This window comes from Budorcas taxicolor, chromosome 10 (genome assembly GCF_023091745.1).
Source record: "Budorcas taxicolor isolate Tak-1 chromosome 10, Takin1.1, whole genome shotgun sequence".
Classification (NCBI taxonomy): Eukaryota; Metazoa; Chordata; class Mammalia; order Artiodactyla; family Bovidae; genus Budorcas; species Budorcas taxicolor.
Genome location: NC_068919.1, coordinates 11,765,685 through 11,785,476, shown reverse-complemented (window position 1 = coordinate 11,785,476; position 19,792 = coordinate 11,765,685). Strand labels below are relative to the sequence as shown.

The 19,792-nt window shown below is 40.0% G+C and overlaps 1 protein-coding gene across 1 annotated transcript in view; it reads left to right on the top strand.

The window, feature by feature from the left end:
* The first annotated feature begins 2,685 nt into the window (after positions 1 to 2,685).
* Positions 2,686 to 19,792, top strand: part of GPR137C (G protein-coupled receptor 137C) — a 54,783-nt gene continuing 37,676 nt past the window's right edge. Inside the window, exon 1 of the mRNA XM_052647185.1 lies at positions 2,686 to 3,105. Within this exon, the coding sequence (XP_052503145.1) occupies positions 2,686 to 3,105 (420 nt within the window). The remainder of the gene's footprint in view (positions 3,106 to 19,792) is intronic.

Here is a 19,792-nt window from a genome sequence, read left to right as displayed (position 1 = left end):
AAAAAAAAAAAAAAACCTCACAAGCAAAGATGTGAAACGAGTATGTGTGTGTGTGTGCTCAGTTGTGTCCAACTCTTTGCAACCCCATGGACTGCAGCCTGCCAGGCTGCTCTATCCAAGGAATTCTCCAGGCAAGAATACTGGAGTGGGTTGCCATTCCCTTCTCCAGGGGATCTTCTGACTCAGGGATCGAACCTGTGTCTCCTGTTTCTATAGCACTGGCAGGCGGACTCTCTACCACTGAGCCCCCTGGAAAGCCCATGTGTGGTTTACTCTCACTTTGAGTAGAGAATTTCGGGAAAAAAGAAAAACCCCTTCATGGAGAAAATCTATTCATGACCTGATTCATTGATTATAAAACATACAAAAATAAAATATGCCAGAAAATAAGCGGCTTTCCTGATTTTGGCAAGTGCCTAAAAGCACATAACTCTGAATCCATGCTTAATTGATGTGCTTAAGCACATTGCTGCTGCTGCTGCTGCTAAGTCACTTCAGTCGTGTGCGACCCCATAGACGGCAGCCCACCAGGCTCCACCGTCCCTGGGATTCTCCAGGCAAGAACACTGGAGTGGGTTGCCATTTCCTTCTCCAAAAGCACATAACTGCAATCAATTAAGTCACTGGGGCGAGGAGCTCTCTGAACCCTTTCAAATCAGTGTACTGGCCTAACCACATTCTCTATGAATACATGAGGCAAATGCCTTACGCTGCAAACAAACAAACAAGCGAAGATCCTTCTGTAGAGCACGGATGTTGGATTAGGCCTGTGAACTTCTCACTCCAAGTTTGCTCTCCTGTAGGCTGGCTGCACGGCACAACCTGCTCAGCTGAGTGTTTCATCTGAGGGATCTTCACAGAACAGTACCAGACCTCAACATCCATCAGTTTGTCGGCACACCCTATACAGAACTCAGAACACACCAACATGTGGTGCCTGGCTGAACTGCTGTCCCACAATCTGGAGACTTTTACTTTCCCTGTGAATCTCGTAGCTAGGAAAGAAGGCAGCAACACGCCTCTTAGGATGGTGAGTTAGGAAAGGCTGAGTCTTAGCTACACAAATAAATGTAGCAGTGTCTTTCACAGGGATACTTAAATAACCCATCCTAAGGGGAACACAAATGATTCTCTCATCATTTTGCACTACTTTGCTCATTTTGTTACCAAACAACTCTCCTCCCCCCAAGTCAACAAATATGTCAGTCCACTGTATGTGGGAAGATCTATTTACTCCTCACTTATTTACAGCATTAAGTAATATAATACAGCATTTGTTTCCTTATCTCTGAGCCCTAGATACAGCGCAACCATCCACCCACACACAGGTCCGGTCTTTGAAGGAATACATCTGGAATTTAAAAAGCACAGACTATTACCCTTTTCCTCTCCAGACATCCATCATATACTTAAAATTCTGATTCTCTCGTTTTGCCTAACTTAACGCTCACAGTATCTTTCCAAATTCTAAGTTTTAAATGCCCACTTTCTCCCTACTCAGAGACAGCTTCCATACCCATCCCATTCTCTTTCCACTCCCTTCCCATATCCCATTCCACTCTCCTCTGGAACATGTCCTGAAGGAGGCAAAGGTCTCTTACTTAGACCTTCCGTTCAGCCTTCGCCTCATTCCTCCCCACAAAGGGCTCACTTTTTATAGGCGCTCACGCTAGGGAAAAAGAAGAAAACATAACAGAAGCATTCAGGTGAGGCCCTATTTAAGCCAAACTCCACAGCCGCGTGGTGCGGTCATTGCTGAGGTAGACCCACCAGGTCCGAATGCCGGCAAGCATCCCTGCTTGCAGATACCATAGCCCTCGTCTCCAGGACCCGCGCTGCCACCTACGTACCCGAGACCTGAGGACAAGACTTGCCGGCTGGGATCTGGACTGCGGACCGACAGTTCCCTCCACGTGAAGGATGAGAGCCAGAAGGCGGGGCCGTGCTCTGCCTGCCCAGTAACCGCGAACCGCCCCCCCCTACCTGAGAGCTCACTGTCCTCCCGCCTCCGCAGCAGCAGCCTGCACCGCTCATCTGAGTCGGACGCCTGAGCAAAAAAAACAACCCACGAGGCTCCTCCCTGTCCTCGTGGGCCTTCTGTGCGGCCTCTCCAGCCAATGGGAAGCGCAGGGGGCGTGCAAGAGCCACCCCGGTGACAGGCGACGTCTAGTCCGCCCGCCAGCGCGAGTAGGCCGTGCAGTAGTTGGGCCAATCGGCAGCGTGGTTGGGGAATGAAGGGGAGGGAGCAGGCGGGGAAAGCGAACGCCCAATGAGATCGCGGGATCTCTGAGCGACGGGTCCTATGGCCTGTGGTCTTCCGAGCGCGGCGCCCAGGGGGCGTGCCCTCCTGGGCCAATCGGCTGGAGCCCAAGGTGCGGAGCGAGCGCCTCAAATGCTCGGGTTTCTCAGCTGATTGTCTCCAGCCGAGAGTTGTTTTTTGCATCTACCGAGCCGAGCCGGAGCAGGAGGAGCCGAGACCCCCGGGGGTGGGGGGCCGGGGAGAGGAGGCGGGGTCCGAGGAGCCGCGGCTGCTCTCCGCGGGGCTCTGGGTCCTGTCACGGCGCTTCCTGGGGTTGGAGGTTGGGGTGGGTGGGGGGTCAGAGGGACATCCTTCTCCCCCTCGACGGCGGCTCCGAGTCCGGCCCCTTCCTTCCCGCGCTCTTTCGCCCGCCCCCCAGCCCCCTCATGAGGGTGTCCGTGCCGGGTCCGGCGGCCGGCCGCGAGCCCTCGACGCCCGGCGGGGGTGGCGGAGACGCGGTCGCTGCCGCCTCGGGCGCCGCGGTGCCTGGCTCGGTGCAGTTGGCGCTGAGCATCCTGCACGCCCTGCTCTACGCCGCGCTCTTCGCCTTTGCCTACCTGCAGCTGTGGCGGCTGCTCCTGTACCGCGAGCGGCGGCTGAGTTACCAGAGCCTCTGTCTCTTCCTCTGTCTCCTGTGGGCAGCGCTCAGGACCACCCTCTTCTCCGCCGCCTTCTCGCTCAGCGGCTCCTTGCCCCTGCTCCGGCCGCCCGCTCACCTGCACTTCTTCCCCCACTGGCTGCTCTACTGCTTCCCCTCCTGTCTCCAGTTCTCCACGCTCTGTCTCCTCAACCTCTACCTGGCGGAGGTAAGGCGGGAGGACCGGCACGCGGGGCCGGGCGGGAGAGCGGGGCCGCCGCGTTTCACTCGGGCAGAGGATCAGTGGCGGGTTGAGGGGGTGGGGTGCGGACCGGGAGAAGCGGATCCGAGAGCAGTCCAGGGAAACTGAGGCACGCCCGGAGTGTGCGCCAGGTTTCTGGCCCTAAACTTAAGCAGCCGATTGATTCGACTACTGAGGGGCTTGGGGAGTTGGGGAGGGGGGGGCGGGTGGTGAGTGAGAGTGTGTGTTCAGACAACTTGAAACAGCAGCACCAGCCTTTGTCTGGCGTTCTGGCCCTTGTAAGCGAAGGTGTCGGTGTCACCGACAAAGTGGCATCGCAAGAAGTAGCAGCCGGGGTAGCTCTGCCGAAGCTGGACTCTGTTGAGAGAGGTTGGATGCTGAGGTAGCAGCAGCTCTGCTGAAGCTGGACTGCTGCCAGCCATTACGTCACCAGGCAGAGCTGTTCCTCTGCTATTGTTACTGCGTTTCTTTTATTAGAAGCTTATATTCCCTCCTGCATCTCCTTACCCGGGGCTCGATAAGCCTCACACAGATTCCGTTCGATAGTTCCCCGGCAGGGTTAATAATCAGTAACCAATCCCGAGGGTCAGTATAAAGACCTCCGTAAAGCCCCGAGTGTGTTTGCCCCAGTGGCTTCATGCCTCGACTATTTATTCTACCTCCTAAAGCCTAGTCTTTTTTATTTTTTCCAGCTAATTAAGAGAAAATACTAGTTTAACCTGCGCCTATTGCAGAAGCAAACCACCAAACTGTTTTTGCAATAACTTGCTTAGTAGCTGGCACCTAATCACACCCCCTTTCTCTTTTATGAGGAATTGCTGGTTGGTTTGCATTGTTCTGCAGCGCTTAGGTATTTGACCCATTTCAAACAGGTTTGAGAGTGTAAATTTATCAATCGTGTGCCAGCTAGTGGTATTTAAGCCACGGAATTTTGAGAATTACCCCAAAGAAAAAAACCAACAACAAAAAAAAACACCCCACTCCCCTCCCCCCCCACCCTGCAAAAAAAAAAAAGCTTAAGGAGGGGAGGAAACAAGGTGACATCATATGCTTAATACTGACTAATATAGAACAATATTGGTCTATGCAGCTAATCCTCTCAAAGGCTTTTGGAGGTGATGAGAATTAACATGGTTCTGAGCAAAAGTAAAAAACATTTGAGGCAGATTGTGTATTTGTATTTCCTGCGTAAACCCAACTCTTCTCCAGTAATAGCTATGAAGTTGAATGCATAATTTTAAAAGCACAATCATAAATTCAGCTTTTTACCACACTAAAAACAACAGTTAAGAATATGTAACAGAATTCCCAACCATTTGGAAGTCCAAGCAATACAGTGACAAAAACCCAAACAGTAAGCAGAAATAAAAAGCATGGGTAAATAAGTCAAATAAACATGCCATAGTCATATCATTTATTTGCAGGTGTTCTGATCTTCTTGTTGTTGCTTAAACTGTTACAGCACTTCAGTTCTTTATAGTTAAGCTGATACACTGTATTCTCCCTGGCAATTTCTGATACACTACCAGCACATCTCATCACTAAAACTTTGCTCTAGCTTCAGATATAGTTTGCCTACGCATGATTAGCAGTCCTTAAGCCATGCATATCAGATAATTTGTTTTTTCTATACCATTTTGACTAATAAAGTCATATTAATGAGGCATTGTAAAACAGTTGGGCATTTCATAAGTAGCTAAACACCCTTTTACTTTTTCTTGAAATATAACATATACCATAAAGTACATAAAGCTTACATATACAGGTAGGTGAAATTTTATATATGCATACACTCATGTTACCACCACCCAGATTAAGATACGCATCATTTTCAGTGCACCGGAGGTCCCCTTGGAGAAGGCAGTGGCACCCCACTCCATTACTCTTGGCTGGAAAATCCCATGGACAAAGGAGCCTCGTGGGCTGCAGTCCATGAGGTCACTAAGAGTTGGGCACGACTGAGTGACTTCACTTTCGCTTTTCGCTTTCGCTTTTCACTTTGATGCATTGGAGAAGGAAATGGCAACCCACTCCAGTATTCTTGCCTGGAGAATCCCAGGGATGGGGGAGCCTGGTGGGCTGCCGTCTATGGGATCACGCAGAGTTGGACACGACTGAAGCAACTTGGCAGCAGCAGCAGCAGGAGGTCCCCTTGTGCCTTCTCCCAGTCATACCTCTCACCCTAAGGTAAACACAAATTGACTAAACATTATCACAATAGGGAAAAAGCATCTATATTTAAGCTTGAAATTTTGAAAGTGTACTTCTACAGCGTAAACTACAGAATATCCAGATTGGATTTTCATACTTTTGATTGCTGTTATTCCAAGCTAGTGAGGAAGATATTTAAATGTCTAAAAGTCTTCCTATTAAATGGATATCTTGTTTGTGTCATGTACTTTTTAAAAACAGTAAGGTTCTATTATCCTAGAAAACATAATTTGGAAAGAAGCTGGGCTAAAGTTTTTTTTTCCTTTTGGAATGTCTCCTAGAAAGAGTGTAAGTTGTTTGTCTATCCTTGTCTTTTTATAAAACGAACGATTTTAAGACACATAACTATACTTAAAAGAACATATTTTTACCTATTTAAAAAGAGACATTTTTAACCAGAAATCATTTCCATATTCAATAGAAAAAATACAAAGGAATCTGTATTTAAAACAGTTCAGTTCAGTCACTCAGTTGTGTCTGACTCTTTGAGACCCCGTGGACTGCAGCACACCAGGCTTCCCTGTCCATCACCAACTCCCAGAGCGTACTCAAACTCATGTCCATCAAGTCAGTGATGCCAACCAATCATTTCATCTTCTGTCGTCCCCTTCTCCTCTCCTTCAACCTTTCCCAGTATCAGGGTCTTTTCCAATGAGTCAGTTCTTCGCATCAGGTGGCCAAAGTATTGGAGCTTCAGCTTCAGTCCTTCCAGTGAATATTCAGGACTGATTTCCTTTAGAATTGATGGTTTTGATCTCCTTGCAGTCCAAGGGACTCTCAAGAGTCTTCTCCAATACCACAGTTCAAAAGCATCAATTCTTTGATGCTCAGCTTTCTTTATAGTACAGCTCTCATATCCATACATGACTACTGGAAAAACCGTAGTTTTGACTAGACAATGTTTGTTGGTAAAGTAATGTCTCTGCTTTTTAATATGCTGTCTAGGTTTGTCATAGCTTTTCTTCCAAGGAGCAAGTGTCTTTGAATTTCATGGCTGCAGTCACCATCTGCAGTGATTTTGGAGAAGAGATTTTGGAGCTCCCCAAAATAAAGTCTCTCACGGTTTCGTTTCCTCATCTATTTGCCATGAAATGATGGGACTAGATGCCATGATCTTCGTTTTTTGAATGTTGAGTTTTAAGCCAACTTTTTCACTCTCCTCTTTCACTTTCATTTTCACCAAGAGGCTCTTTAGTTCTTCGCTTTCTGCCGTAAGGGTGGTGTCCTCTACATATCTGAGGTTATTGACATTTCTCCCTGCAATCTGGATTCCAGCTTGTGCTTCTCCAGCCCAGCATTTTGCATGATGTACTCTGCATATAAGTTCAATAAGCAAGGTGACAGTATACCACACTGGAGTATTCCTTTCCCAACTTGGAATCAGTCTGTTGTTCCATGTCCAGTTTTTGAATTCAATTTTATATCAATTCCAAGTAACTGGAAGAACTATGGATCACTCTGAACGAATAAGGCTTTCCCAATGAGTTCTTTGTATTACAGCAGAGTGGTAGGGAAAATCTACATGGTGACAAATATAAAACTTAACATTTGACTTTTTTTTTAAACCAAAAGACTCATATCTGTTTTAAATAGTTGTGCTTCTTGATTACCCAATCTGTTGTATTAAATGCCAGTTTCATTTTACTTTTGACTTCTTTAAAGTATTTGTTGTATCCACTTCTCACTGATTAAAAACATATAGCAACCCACTCCAGTGTTCTTGCCTGGAGAATCCCAGGGATGGGGGAGCCTGATGGGCTGCCGTCTATGGGGTCGCACAGAGTCTGACGCAACTGAAGCGACTTGGCAGCAGCAGCAGCAGTAGTAGTTTAAAATTAAATTCTAACTTAAAGACTTAGTTACAAAGAACCATAGAGCAGTATAAAAATAAGGTTTGTAAAATAACCATTACTACTTCGAATACATTGTGGTAATTATTTTAAAAATAGGTTTTCAAAAAGTTAAGATTGCCTAAACCACTCTTTCTTTTCTTGACCATACTTGAATGGAATTCAGGTAAAGGGAGGTAGCCCTTTCTGAAATAATTAGATTTATATACTTACCTCCTAGAACAAATAGTTGGAACAAAATAATAAACCTATGCACTAAGTTTAAAACACCTATTGAACTTTTTCCAGCATGATTAATAGAACATGTACTTTACCAAAGAAAAGTTCACACTCCTGTACTTGTACCAGAGAAGGGTTCAATCTTTAAAACAAATTATCTGATTAAACATGCTACCTACCATTGGAACAAGTAAAAGGACTTAAAATGAGAGTTGATAGTATCTTTGCAGTGTTGTTGATGCATGCCAAAATCAATGAGTTCACCTCCACGACCCATATTGACATTTTTTCCTTGCAGTTTTGTAACATGAGTGCCAGTTGCTTAATCACAATAAAATGCAGTTACTAAGTCACAATGCCAGTACAGCTAGGAAAATTAAATTCAGAATCTTAACTCTGACATACGTGGCTGCTGTCATTGTCCCTGACATTTGATGTATTCTTCCAAATATTGATGGAATGTCAGAGAACATGATGGAGTTCAACTTAACAGGTACTTTCATTTTGTTATAATGGTCTATGATTTCTCCCAAAAGTACTTTTATCACCTAAAATAGAAACTCCCTAAGGATAAGAAGTTACTTTATCATATTTTAAACTCATAGAACAGTAGTGAATATATTTTTGGATGACAATCTTGAAAAGACCAAAATCTTGAAAATATTTAACCATCTAAAATTTGAGAGTTAATTTTGATGAATATATGAGGTAAATTATTTGTGTACTTTCTGAGATCTTTATATTTTGTGCCTAAAACATTGCCTGTGATATGAATGCTAAGATTCTCTTAGATTCTCTTGGTTCAATTAGTTACTTCTGATTACTACAGGTAAAATCTTACTGATGAAGTTGCTTTAATATATTAGAGTTTTACTTAGCAAAACTATTTTTATATCATGGCAAATGGCCCATAATAATTAGGGCTTTGCTAATTTGGTTTTAACAAATTCTATTAAACAGAAAAGCCTGCAAAACAAATTAAGTCTCACCTCATGAGTCAGTTACTATCTACTGGAAACTATACTTTTCTCAGTGTTAGATTTTTATCCATAACTGTGATTATAAACTGCTTTTATCCAAATCTACTAAACTGTTCTATCCATTAACTAGATTCTGTTTTTCTTGAGAGCATCTGTAAAGCAAGAGTTTGAGATACATTTCTATGGCAAAAACATGATTACAATGTCTTACATTCTATGTGATTTAGTATTTTCAAAGCACTTCACAATACATGTCTTCACAATCCCTATGAAATAGGTAGGTATAAACAGTGTGATTTATCCAAGGTTTTATGTCTAATATGTATGAGAAATGAGACTACTGTATAGCCCATGAGCTATAAAGTCTTGTCAAGTGGTCTCCTGCCTATGAACTTTTCTGAATACCATTTATACTGCTTATTATTTAGTGTTCGCTGTTTATCTTGCTTTCCCATTTCCCACCATTTCAAACCTTTTCCATTCTTCAGCAAACTTTCTTCCTCCTTCTTACTCAGCTTATGACCCTTACCTCCTAGTTTATAGAAGTAGAAACCAGGGCCATCTGCATGAACAAAGACTCAGAGAAATGTCTTAAAATGCTGCAGAGAGCATTTAATCCCTTTCAGTGAATGATTGAGTTTGTAAGTGAAGAAGTTCTTCAGAGACAAGAAGCCATAAAAAAAGAAGTGAATGTGAAATTGTAAAGTACCACACAGATGTTTGTCTTGGGTTTTGGGGGTGGTTGCTTGCTGCTTCCTGCTAACCTAAATCCTGAATTTCAGTGTCTTGGAGTGACAACACATTGGTATGAAAAGGTGACATTGGAGGCAATACCTTGTGGTGAGGTCTAATCAGAGAACTCCTCCCCTCCAGTTAAAGGCTAGAATTCTTGAAATACACATCTTAAGTACATGAATTAGGGAGAAAGAAAGGTTTTCAGAGGTTGGTGGTGGAATTTGTGCTTGTCTCTGCCATGGCTGTGGGTGAAGGAGATACAAATTGAGGGAAAAGGTCTTCTCTGAAAATGAATAGCAAGCTTATTCTCACACAGGTTTGAAGCCTGATATCACACTTCTGTGATTTTAGAGGAGGAAAAAGCTCAACTGGAAAAATGTAGTTTAATGTTACCCTGACTTGGTGGTAACCTCAAGCACCTGGAGGGAGCAAATCCAAATAATCTGTTGAGACGTATACTATAAACCCAGAATTCTGACAAAATTCAAAGGAACATGAGCTCAAAATGAAAAATCACTCTGAGGACTCTTCCTTTCAAAGATCGAAGATGTCAGAATTATCAAACGTATAGTATAACATGTCTATTTATTTGATTTAATAAGGTAACACTATTGATACATGATGAATAATGTAAATTAACTAGGCACATTTGGAAAAATAATTTTTTAATGAAAAACAATTTAAATTACAAACTGAAATGAACTGAACAAATTAAATAGCTAAAAATATACAAGCAACTTATGCAGCTCAATTCCAGAAAAATAAACGACCCAATCAAAAAATGGGCCAAAGAACTAAATAGACATTTCTCCAAAGAAGACATACGGATGGCTAACAAACACATGAAAAGATGCTCAACATCACTCATTATCAGAGAAATGCAAATCAAAACCACAATGAGGTACCACTTCACACCAGTCAGAATGGCTGCAATCCAAAAAATCTGCAAGCAATAAATGCTGGAGAGGGTGTGGAGAAAAGGGAACCCTCCTACACTGTTGGTGGGAATGCAAACTAGTACAGCCACTATGGAGAACAGTGTGGCGATTCCTTAAAAAATTGCAAATAGAACTCCCTTATGACCCAGCAATCCCACTGCTGGGCATACACACCGAGGAAACCAGAATTGAAAGAGACACATGTACCCCAATGTTCATCGCAGCACTGTTTATAATAGCCAGGACATGGAAACAACCTAGATGTCCATCAGCAGATGAATGGATAAGAAAGCTGTGGTACATATACACAATGGAGTATTACTCAGCCATTAAAAAGAATTCCTTTGAATCAGTTCTGATGAGATGGATGAAACTGGAGCCGATTATACAGAGTGAAGTAAGCCAGAAAGGAAAACACCAATACAGTATACTAACACATATATATGGAATTTAGAAAGATGGCAATGATGACCCTGTATGCAAGACAAGAAAAAAGACACAGCTGTGTATAACGGACTTTTGGACTCAGAGGGAGAGGGAGAGGGTGGGATGATTTGGGAGAATGGCATTCTAACATGTATACTATCATGTAAGAATTGAATCACCAGTCTATGTCTGACGCAGGATACAGCATGCTTGGGGCTGGTGCATGGGGATGACCCACAGAGATGTTATGGGGAGGGAGGTGGGAGGGGGGTTCATGTTTGGGAACACATGTAAGAATTAAAGATTTTAAAATTAAAAAAATAAAAAACTATAATAAAAAAAATAAATAGCTAAAAAGAAATCATTAAGCTGAAAGATATGAGGAAGAAATCACCCAAAATATATCTCAGAGAAGTAAAAGATGGAAAATAAGAACAGAGATTAAAGAATGAATATATAATGAACAGGTCCAATGTATTGGAATTTTACAGAAATTACTTTAAAAAATAATGTCTTAGAATTTGCCCAAATTTATGAAAGATGCTAAATTTAAAATTCAGAGAGCAAAAAAAAATTCAGAGAGCAAAAAAAATCCAAGACAGGTTAAAGGTAAATGAACAAAGAGTAATATCTTAAAATGCCAAAGATGAACTGTGTTTAAAACAACTCGATACAGATATTACAAAAAAGGGAATGAAAATTAGTTTATTTTGGCATTTCATTAACAACTAAGGAATCCAGAAGATGGTGAAACATTTTAAAAATGCTGAGAGAAAATAACCAGCAACCTAAACTTTTGCTCACAGTAACACTGTCAACAACAGGGGAAAATAGAAGCCATGTTGGGGTGACATCAGCAAGATAGTGATGGACCCTCCATCTGCCTACAAACATACCAATTCAGCAGCAATTCACAAATTCCCTGTGTGAGAAATCCAGAAATTAATCGAAAGTCTCCTGTATAGCAGGTGAATACAAAACAAAATCATCAAAACCAGTGAGGAGGTTTGGGACAGACTCACATTAGAGTCCCTGACCCCAGCGCAGTGCCATACAATTGGGACGAGACCTAGCTCTGAGCTTCTCCCAAAGGAAGGGGTTAGTTCATATGTCCAGCACCCCAGTGTTTCGTAGGGTGCTCCCCAGAGGTGAGACCTTCTATCTTACCAGTCTTGGAAGTCTGAGGTGTCCAATACAGTTTAGCTACCTGGAGGAGAATGGGGACAGCACCTTCAACTGGCAAACAATATAGCTCCCCTACTTCCTCAGCAGAGAGTGAAGAAACCTGGGCTACAACTTCCTGCTACTCCCTGAGGAGGGAAAGAGTTGATCGAGGGCCCCATAGTCTCTGGAAAAGTTGGTTGATGACAGTATTCTGCTGTTCATGGCCAGTCCGTGAAGATTGGGGGAGATACCTATTTTGTATAATACCTATTTTTTGTATAATGTATTATGATGTATAATACCTATTTTGTATAATGTATAACTAATGCAGAGAGTTGAGGCTGAGGAAAATGAATCAAAGATGTTTCAAACAAAACAAAATAAATATCCAGAAACCCCAATGAAGCAGAGCTATATAATTTGCCTGACAGAAAATTCTAAATGACTGTTATAAGGATGCTAACCACAGGCAACAGACCAAAGCATGAACAATTTCAACAAAGCAGAACTTCAAAAGAGATAGAAAATATCAAGGCAATTTCTCATCATCCAGTTATAGGACTTCACACTTCCACTACAAGGGGCATAAGTTCAATCACTGGTCAGGGAACTATAATTCCACAATCCACACAGTGTGAACAAAAATGTGTGTGTATATATATATATATATATATATATATATATATATATATATATATAAAAGTACAAAATCATGGAGCTGAAGAAAATGAAAACTAAAGTGAAAAATTCAGTGGTTTGTCAACAGACTGGATAATAAAACAAGAGAAAGGATCAATGAATCTGAAGACAAATCGCTGGAAATAATTCAGTCAGAAAAAGGAATAAACAAGGCTAAAGGGACTTACTGGTACACCAGCAAACCAATATACACATTGAATCCCAGACAGAAAAGAAAATACCAGAAAGGTTATTCAGTAGTAATGATGACTGAAAACTTCCCAAAAGTGGAGTAGAAAATAGACATCCAGATTCAAGAAGTCAAAAGAATATAAAGAAATGCACACACTCCAAGACATGTTATAATCAAATTATCAGAAGTCAAAGACCTTTGAATTTTGAAAGCAGAGAAGGAAAAAACTTGTCACATACAAGGGAACCCCTATAAGGCTATGAGAGATTTTTCAGCAGAAATTTCACAGGTCAGAAAACAAGCGGGATAATCTAATTAAAGGGATAAGGGGGAGGGGGTGGGCGTGGGACTGCCAAGCAAGAATAACATACTCTGCAAAATTATCCTTCAAAAAAATGGAGAGAGAATGATTTTCCCAGATAAACAAAAGCTAGAAGAGTTCACTACTAGACTTGTCTTATAGGAAATGCTAAAGTGAGCTCTTCACGTTGAAAATGATGCTAAAAAGTAACACAATAGCATAAGTGTGAAACTCATTGATAAAGACAAGTATACAGACATACAGAAATTGTATTACTATAATGGTGGTGGGTAAATAACAATTCTGGTATAAAAGATAAGAAAAATATAAAGACTATTAAAGATATTAAAAGATACACAAGATAAATAGATATAAATGATGACACTAAAAGGTTGGAGTGTGGGCAGAAGTTTAAATATAGAGTTTGTATGCAATTGAATTTAAGTTATCAGCTTTAAGTAGACTGTTATGTGGGATATTTTTGTAAGCCTTAAGGTAAACACGCACACATATGCTATAGAAGTTACACAAAAGTAAAAGGGAAAAGAAAACAACATGTATTAATACCAAAAATTAACAAAACAGGAAGACAGCAAGAGAGAAATAACAGACCACAGAACTATCAGACTAATAGGAAAACATCAACAAAATGGCAGTATAAATAATTTCTTTTTAATAGTACTTTAAATGTAAATTGATTAAACTCTGAAGTCAAACGACATAAGAGTTGCTGAATGAACTAAAAAAATTAAAGACCCAACAATAAGCTATATATAAGAAACTCACTTTCAACTTAAGGACACACATAGAGTAAAAGTAAAGGGATGAAAAAAGATACTATAAAAATAATAACCAAAGAATGTAGGTGTTACTTTAGTTAGACAAAATAGGCTTCAGTCAAAAACTGTCATAAGGGACAAGGACATTATATTATGTTAAAAGGGTGAATCCACCAGGAAAATGTAACAAGTATGAAAGAGTATGCATCCAGCACCAGAGTACCTAAACGTATAAAACAAACATTGATAAAACTGAAAGGAGAAATAAGACACTAATATCATAACTGTAAGAAACTTCAATGCCCTACATTCTATAATGGATAAAGCATCCAGACAGAAGATCAATAAAGAAAGCGAGCATTTGAACCATACTATGGACCAAATGGCACTAGCAGACATATATAGAACATTTCACACGACAGCAACAAAATATATATTCTTCTCAAGTCTTAGCATATTTAAGAAGATTAAAATCATGCAGAGGGTCTTTTCTGACCACACTGGAATGAAACTAGAACTCACTAGCAGAAGTAAAACTAGAAAATTTACAACTATATGGAAATTCATATACTCTTGAACAACCACTGGGTCAAAGAAGAAATCAAAAAGGAAATTAGAAAATAAGTTATGACAAAAGAAAACACAGCATACTACAAATGGGTTGTGGAAAAAGCAGTATTAAGAGAGATTTCTAAACCAATAAGCATCTGTATTTAAAAAGAAGAAAGATCTCAGATGAATAGCCTAATTTTATATGTCTAGGAGCTCGGGAACCAAAGAACCAACTAAGTCCAAAATTAGCAGATGGAAGGAGATAAGAAAGACTAGAGCAGAAATAAAATAGAATTTAAAAATAATAGAAAAATTGATGAAACTAAGTTTTTTGAAAAGCTGAACAATTGACAGATTCTTAGCTAGCCAATTAATAAGAAAGATAAGTAAAAGTAGAAATGAAAGATGAGACATTACAACTGATGCCACAGAAATAAACAGGATCATAAGAGACTACTACAAACATTTATGTACCAAAACTTGAGTAACCTAGAAGAAATGGATAAACTCCCAGAGACACACCAAGACTGAATCAGGAAGAAAGTATGAACAGACCTATAACTAACATGGAGAGTGAATCAACAATCAAAAACTTCCCAATAAAGAAAACTCCAGACACATGGCTTCATTGGACCATTCAACCAAATATTTAAAGAATTAATGTCAGTTCTCAAATATTTCAAAAAAATTGAAGAGGAGAGAACACTTCCTAACAAGTTCAGTGAGACAATCATCACCTTGTTACTAAAGTCAAAGATATCACCTGAAAAGAAAACTACAGGTCAGTATTCCTAATGAACATAGATTCAAAAGTCCTCAACAAAATATTAGCAAACTGAATCCAGCAGCACGTTAAAAATATCCAACAGCACACCATGACCAAGTGGGAATCACCCCTGAGATGTAAGGATGGTTCAGAATAGGAAAATCAATTGATGTGATACACCATATTAACAGAATAAAAGATTGCACGTTTTCAATAGATCGCAGAAACGGTATTTGACAAAATTTAACCTCAGATACGCAGATGACACCACCCTTATGGCGGAAAGCAAAGAGGAACTAAAGAGCCTCTTGATGAAAGTGAAAGAGGAGAGTGAAAAAGTGGGCTTAAAAAACTCAACATTGAGAAAACTAAGATCATGGCATCCGGTCCCATCACTTCATGGCAAATAGATGAGGAAACGAAACCGTGAGAGACTTTATTTTGGGGAGCTCCAAAATCACTGCCCATGGTGACTGCAGTCATGAAATTAAAAGATGCTTGCTCCCTGGAAGAAAAACTATGACCAACCTAGATAGCATATTAAAAAGCAGGGACATTACTTTGCCAACAAAGGTCCATCCAGTCAAAGCTATGGTTTTTCCAGTAGTCATATGGGGATATGAGAGCTGGACTATAAAGAAAGCTTGGACTATAAACTTTCAGCTTGAAGCTGAAACTCCCATACTTTGCCCACCTGTTGCAAAGAACTGACTCACTGGAAAAGACCCTGATGCTGGGAAAGATTGAAGGAAGGAGGAGAAGGGGATGACAGAGGGTGAGATGGTTGGATGGCATCACCAACTCGATGGCCATGAATTTGAGCAAGCCCTGGGAGTTGGTGATGGGCAGGGAAGACTGGCATGCTGCAGTCCATGCGGTTGTAAAGAGTCAGACATGACTGAGCAACTGAACTGAACTGAACACCATTTTATGATAAAACCTCAACAAACTTAAGAATAGAAAAAAAAATTACTTCAGTGTAACAAAAAAAGCTACATCATTTTATGTCTTGAGATATTTTCTAATTTCCCTTTTTCTTTCTAATTTTCCTTAACAATAGGAAAATCCAAAGTATATGGGCAAATATTTTGAAAGACACTTGATAAAAGAATACATATTCATGACCAAAAAACACATGAAAAGACACTCAAGATTACTCATCAGGAAAACAAAAATTGCAACAATGAGATACCATTAAATATTGACTGGAAAGACTGAAATTTAAAAGATCATACCAAATATTGGCAAAGATGTGAATTAATAAGAAAGTATACCCTGATGTTAGGAATGTAAAATTTTATAACCACTTTGAAAAACAGTTGGACAGGTTTTAAAAAGTGAAACACATCATAAAACAGCTACTGAAGTTCTAGATGCCCAACAGAAAGGAAAGCCTATGTCTCTACAAAAACTTGAGTGTGAATGTTCAAAGTAGATTTATTCACAATGGCCAAAACTGAAACTGACCCAGATATCCATAAAATGCAAAGGGATAAACAAAATATGATATCAAGTATACAAAGAAGTATATTTAGCAGTAAGATAGGAACGTGCTAGTGATAAGCACAACAAGGATGAATCTAAAGTAGGTCAGATGAACAAAAAAATGAGCTCAGCTCATACTATACCACTACATTTATTTTAAATTTTAGAAAACCCAGACACAGAAAATAGATCACCAATTGCTTAGGACCTGAGCCGGAAGGGAAGGATATACAACAAAGAAGCAGGATGAAATTTAGAGGGTGTGGAAATATTCTGTTTTTGACAGAAATAGTGGTTTCTTAGGTTGTTAAAGTATGACAAAATTCATCAAATTGTACACCTGCATACATATATTATACCTCAATGAAATGGATCCTTCCTGAAAAAGTTGCAGAGTTTTGTTTGAAATTTAATGAGAGTAAGACCTAAAGTGTCCAACAAAAGTACTTATTGTCAAAGCTATGGTTTTTCCAGTAGTCATATATGGAGGTGAGAGTTGGACCATAAGAAAGGCTGAGTGCTGAAGAACTGATGATTTTGAATTAAAGTGCTGGTGAAGACTCTTGAGAGTCCCTTGGACAGCAAGGATATCAAACCAGTCAATCCTAAAGGAAATCAAATCCTGAGTATTCATTGGAAGGACTGATGCTGAAGCTGAAGCTCCAATACTTTGTCGACCTGATGTGAAGAGCTGACTCATTGGGGAAGACCTTGATGCTGGGAAAGATTGAGGCCAGGAGGAGAAGGGGATGGCAGAGAATGATATGGTTAGATAGCATCACTGACCCAATGTACATGAATGTGAGCAAACTCCAGAAGATAGTGAAGTACAGGGAAGGCTGACATGCAATCCTTGGGTCACAAAGAGTCAGACACGACTTAGCGACTGAACAACAACATTAGTTAAAATGAACTCTAAATAATCTACACCTTAACTTATGGGAAGTTGCTTTTGTTCTAAGTTTGAACAAGTATAAAGAAAGTACCATCCATCCCATGATGCACCATCAGTGTCTGCCTCGCTGACACTGTCCATTGCTTTAGGTTGGTCACTGGTGTATATTTGTTTTGAAGGAAGTTTTGCATGCTCTTCAGCACCTAGCACTGTTACATATGTAGATCAGTGCTTAATGATTTGGATGGTAGGGCAAATTCATGGTAAGGTAAAGGAATTTAAAAGAAATTCTTTTCATCTGCAGAGAATCTCTAGGTTTAGCAAAGTTGAACTTTGCATCTAAAAGTCTGAGTTCTACTCCAAATTCCGTTTTACCTGGCTAATTGATATTTTCCAAATCACTAGTTTTCCGAGCCAGTTGTTTAATTTGTAAAGTGGTTAGTCTCACTGATATCTAAGACGTGTAGTTGTCATTATCTGACAGTGATAAAGCATCTAGAATTTGAGGGTTTCTTAAAAAAAAATCTCTTCTTACTGTGTGACCTAGTTCCGAAATCTAATACAGTGTCTGTATTACATTAAAACACACTGTCTGTATTAGATTAAAATACACTGTCTGTATTAGATTAGATTTAACTTAAAATTCACAGTGTCTGTTAAAATCAATCAAAGTTTACTTTGTTTAGGATGTAAATATTTAAATATTTAGAATCATCTGCTTTATATGATAAGATATAACTGTATTTCGAATATATATATTCTAACTTTTAACAAAAATTCAATTATTACAGCTGCTATTTTCCATTAGCATATTGATCATGTGCTACAATTTTTTTCAGCTTTAGTCTCTCAGTATAAAAATGATTGTGGGGGGACAAATTGAGAGAGTAGCACTAAAACATATACATTACCATATGTCAACTTAGCCAGTGGAAATTTGCTATATGATACAGTGAGCTTAAATCTGGTGCTCTGTGACAGCCTAGAGGGCTAGAAAGTGGGAGGCAGGTTCAAGAGGGAGGGGACATACCTACGGCTGATTCATATTGATATATGGCAGAAGCCAACACAATATTGTAAAGCAATTATCCTCCAATTAAAAATGAATTTTTCAAAAAAATGCTTAGGGCTTCCCAAGGGGCACAGTGGTAAAGAATCCACCTGCCAACGCAGGAGACGCAAGGTGTGCAGATTCAAGTCCTGGGTGGGGAAGATCCCCTGAAATGGGAAATGGCAACCCACTCTAGTATTCTTGCCTGGAAATGGACAGAGGAGCTTGGTGGGCCACAGTTCATGGGGTCACAAATAGTCGAACACAACTGAGCGCACACACACACACACATAAAAATGCTTAAGTAGTATTTTCTTAAACTTGTGTGTTCTTTCCACAGCTATCATTTAGAACTTTGCCCAGTTGCTGATCAAGCCACCTGGGCTGGTTGGAGGTGATACTGTGTACTCTAGAACTTTTCTGTCATACCATGGAGTTAGCAGGTTTTAAGCTAATGTGAATGATCACCATCACTGATGATGGTCAAACTGTTATTGTCCTTAAGATATCTAGATGGAAAGAAAATAATCAGTGTTCTTTCTGCTTCTTTCTCCCCTGGGATATTCTATTACTTCTGATACATTCTGCCTCTTTTTATGACCACCATTATCAGTTAGAATGATATTGTCCAATGAATTTGGCTCTCTCTCTCTTTATTTCCAAAAAGCAATTCTGCTATCTTCCTAATTTGAAAAGCGTGAAAGGTTTTATGAAAAATCAGTAATATACAATGAGGAATTGTATATGGAAAAACTTTTTAAAGGGTACCACAGTTTCATCACAAATTCAGTTTAGTTTCCAAAGAAGTTTAAATCTATAATGTATGAAATTCTTAGTTCAGAAATAAATTATGTTTATTCCTTAATATAAGGTATATTAAATTTTCAATAAGAAAGCTATGCATGGTAAACTAATGTGTAGCCCATGCTGCTACTGCTGCTGCTAAGTCACTTCAGTCATGTCCAACTCTGTGTGACCCCATAGACAGCAGCCCACCAGGCTCCCCCGTCCCTGGGATTCTCCAGGCAAGAACACTGGAGTGGGTTGCCATGTCCTTCTCCAATGCATGAAAGTGAAAAGTGAAAGTGAAGTCGCTCAGTCGTGTCCGACTCTTCACGACCCCATGGACCACAGCCTACCAGGCTCCTCTGTCCATGGGATTTTCCAGGCAAGAGTACTGGAGTGGGGTGCCCATAGTAGCCCATAGTAACCTGTTTTATTTTGGGATGATTTTCAATAATGACAGCTTACAAATTTTCCTCCTTAAAAAATTAATACTTCATTCCTGAAATAAATAGTTATTTATGCTTTTTTAAAAATCTACTTCTAGTTAAGTAAAGGGTATAGTAAAGGTACTTTATAGTCTGCAAAAGAGCACAAAATAAAGATGTTAAACTGCTTCTAGGTCATTATATTTTACTAAACAGATTA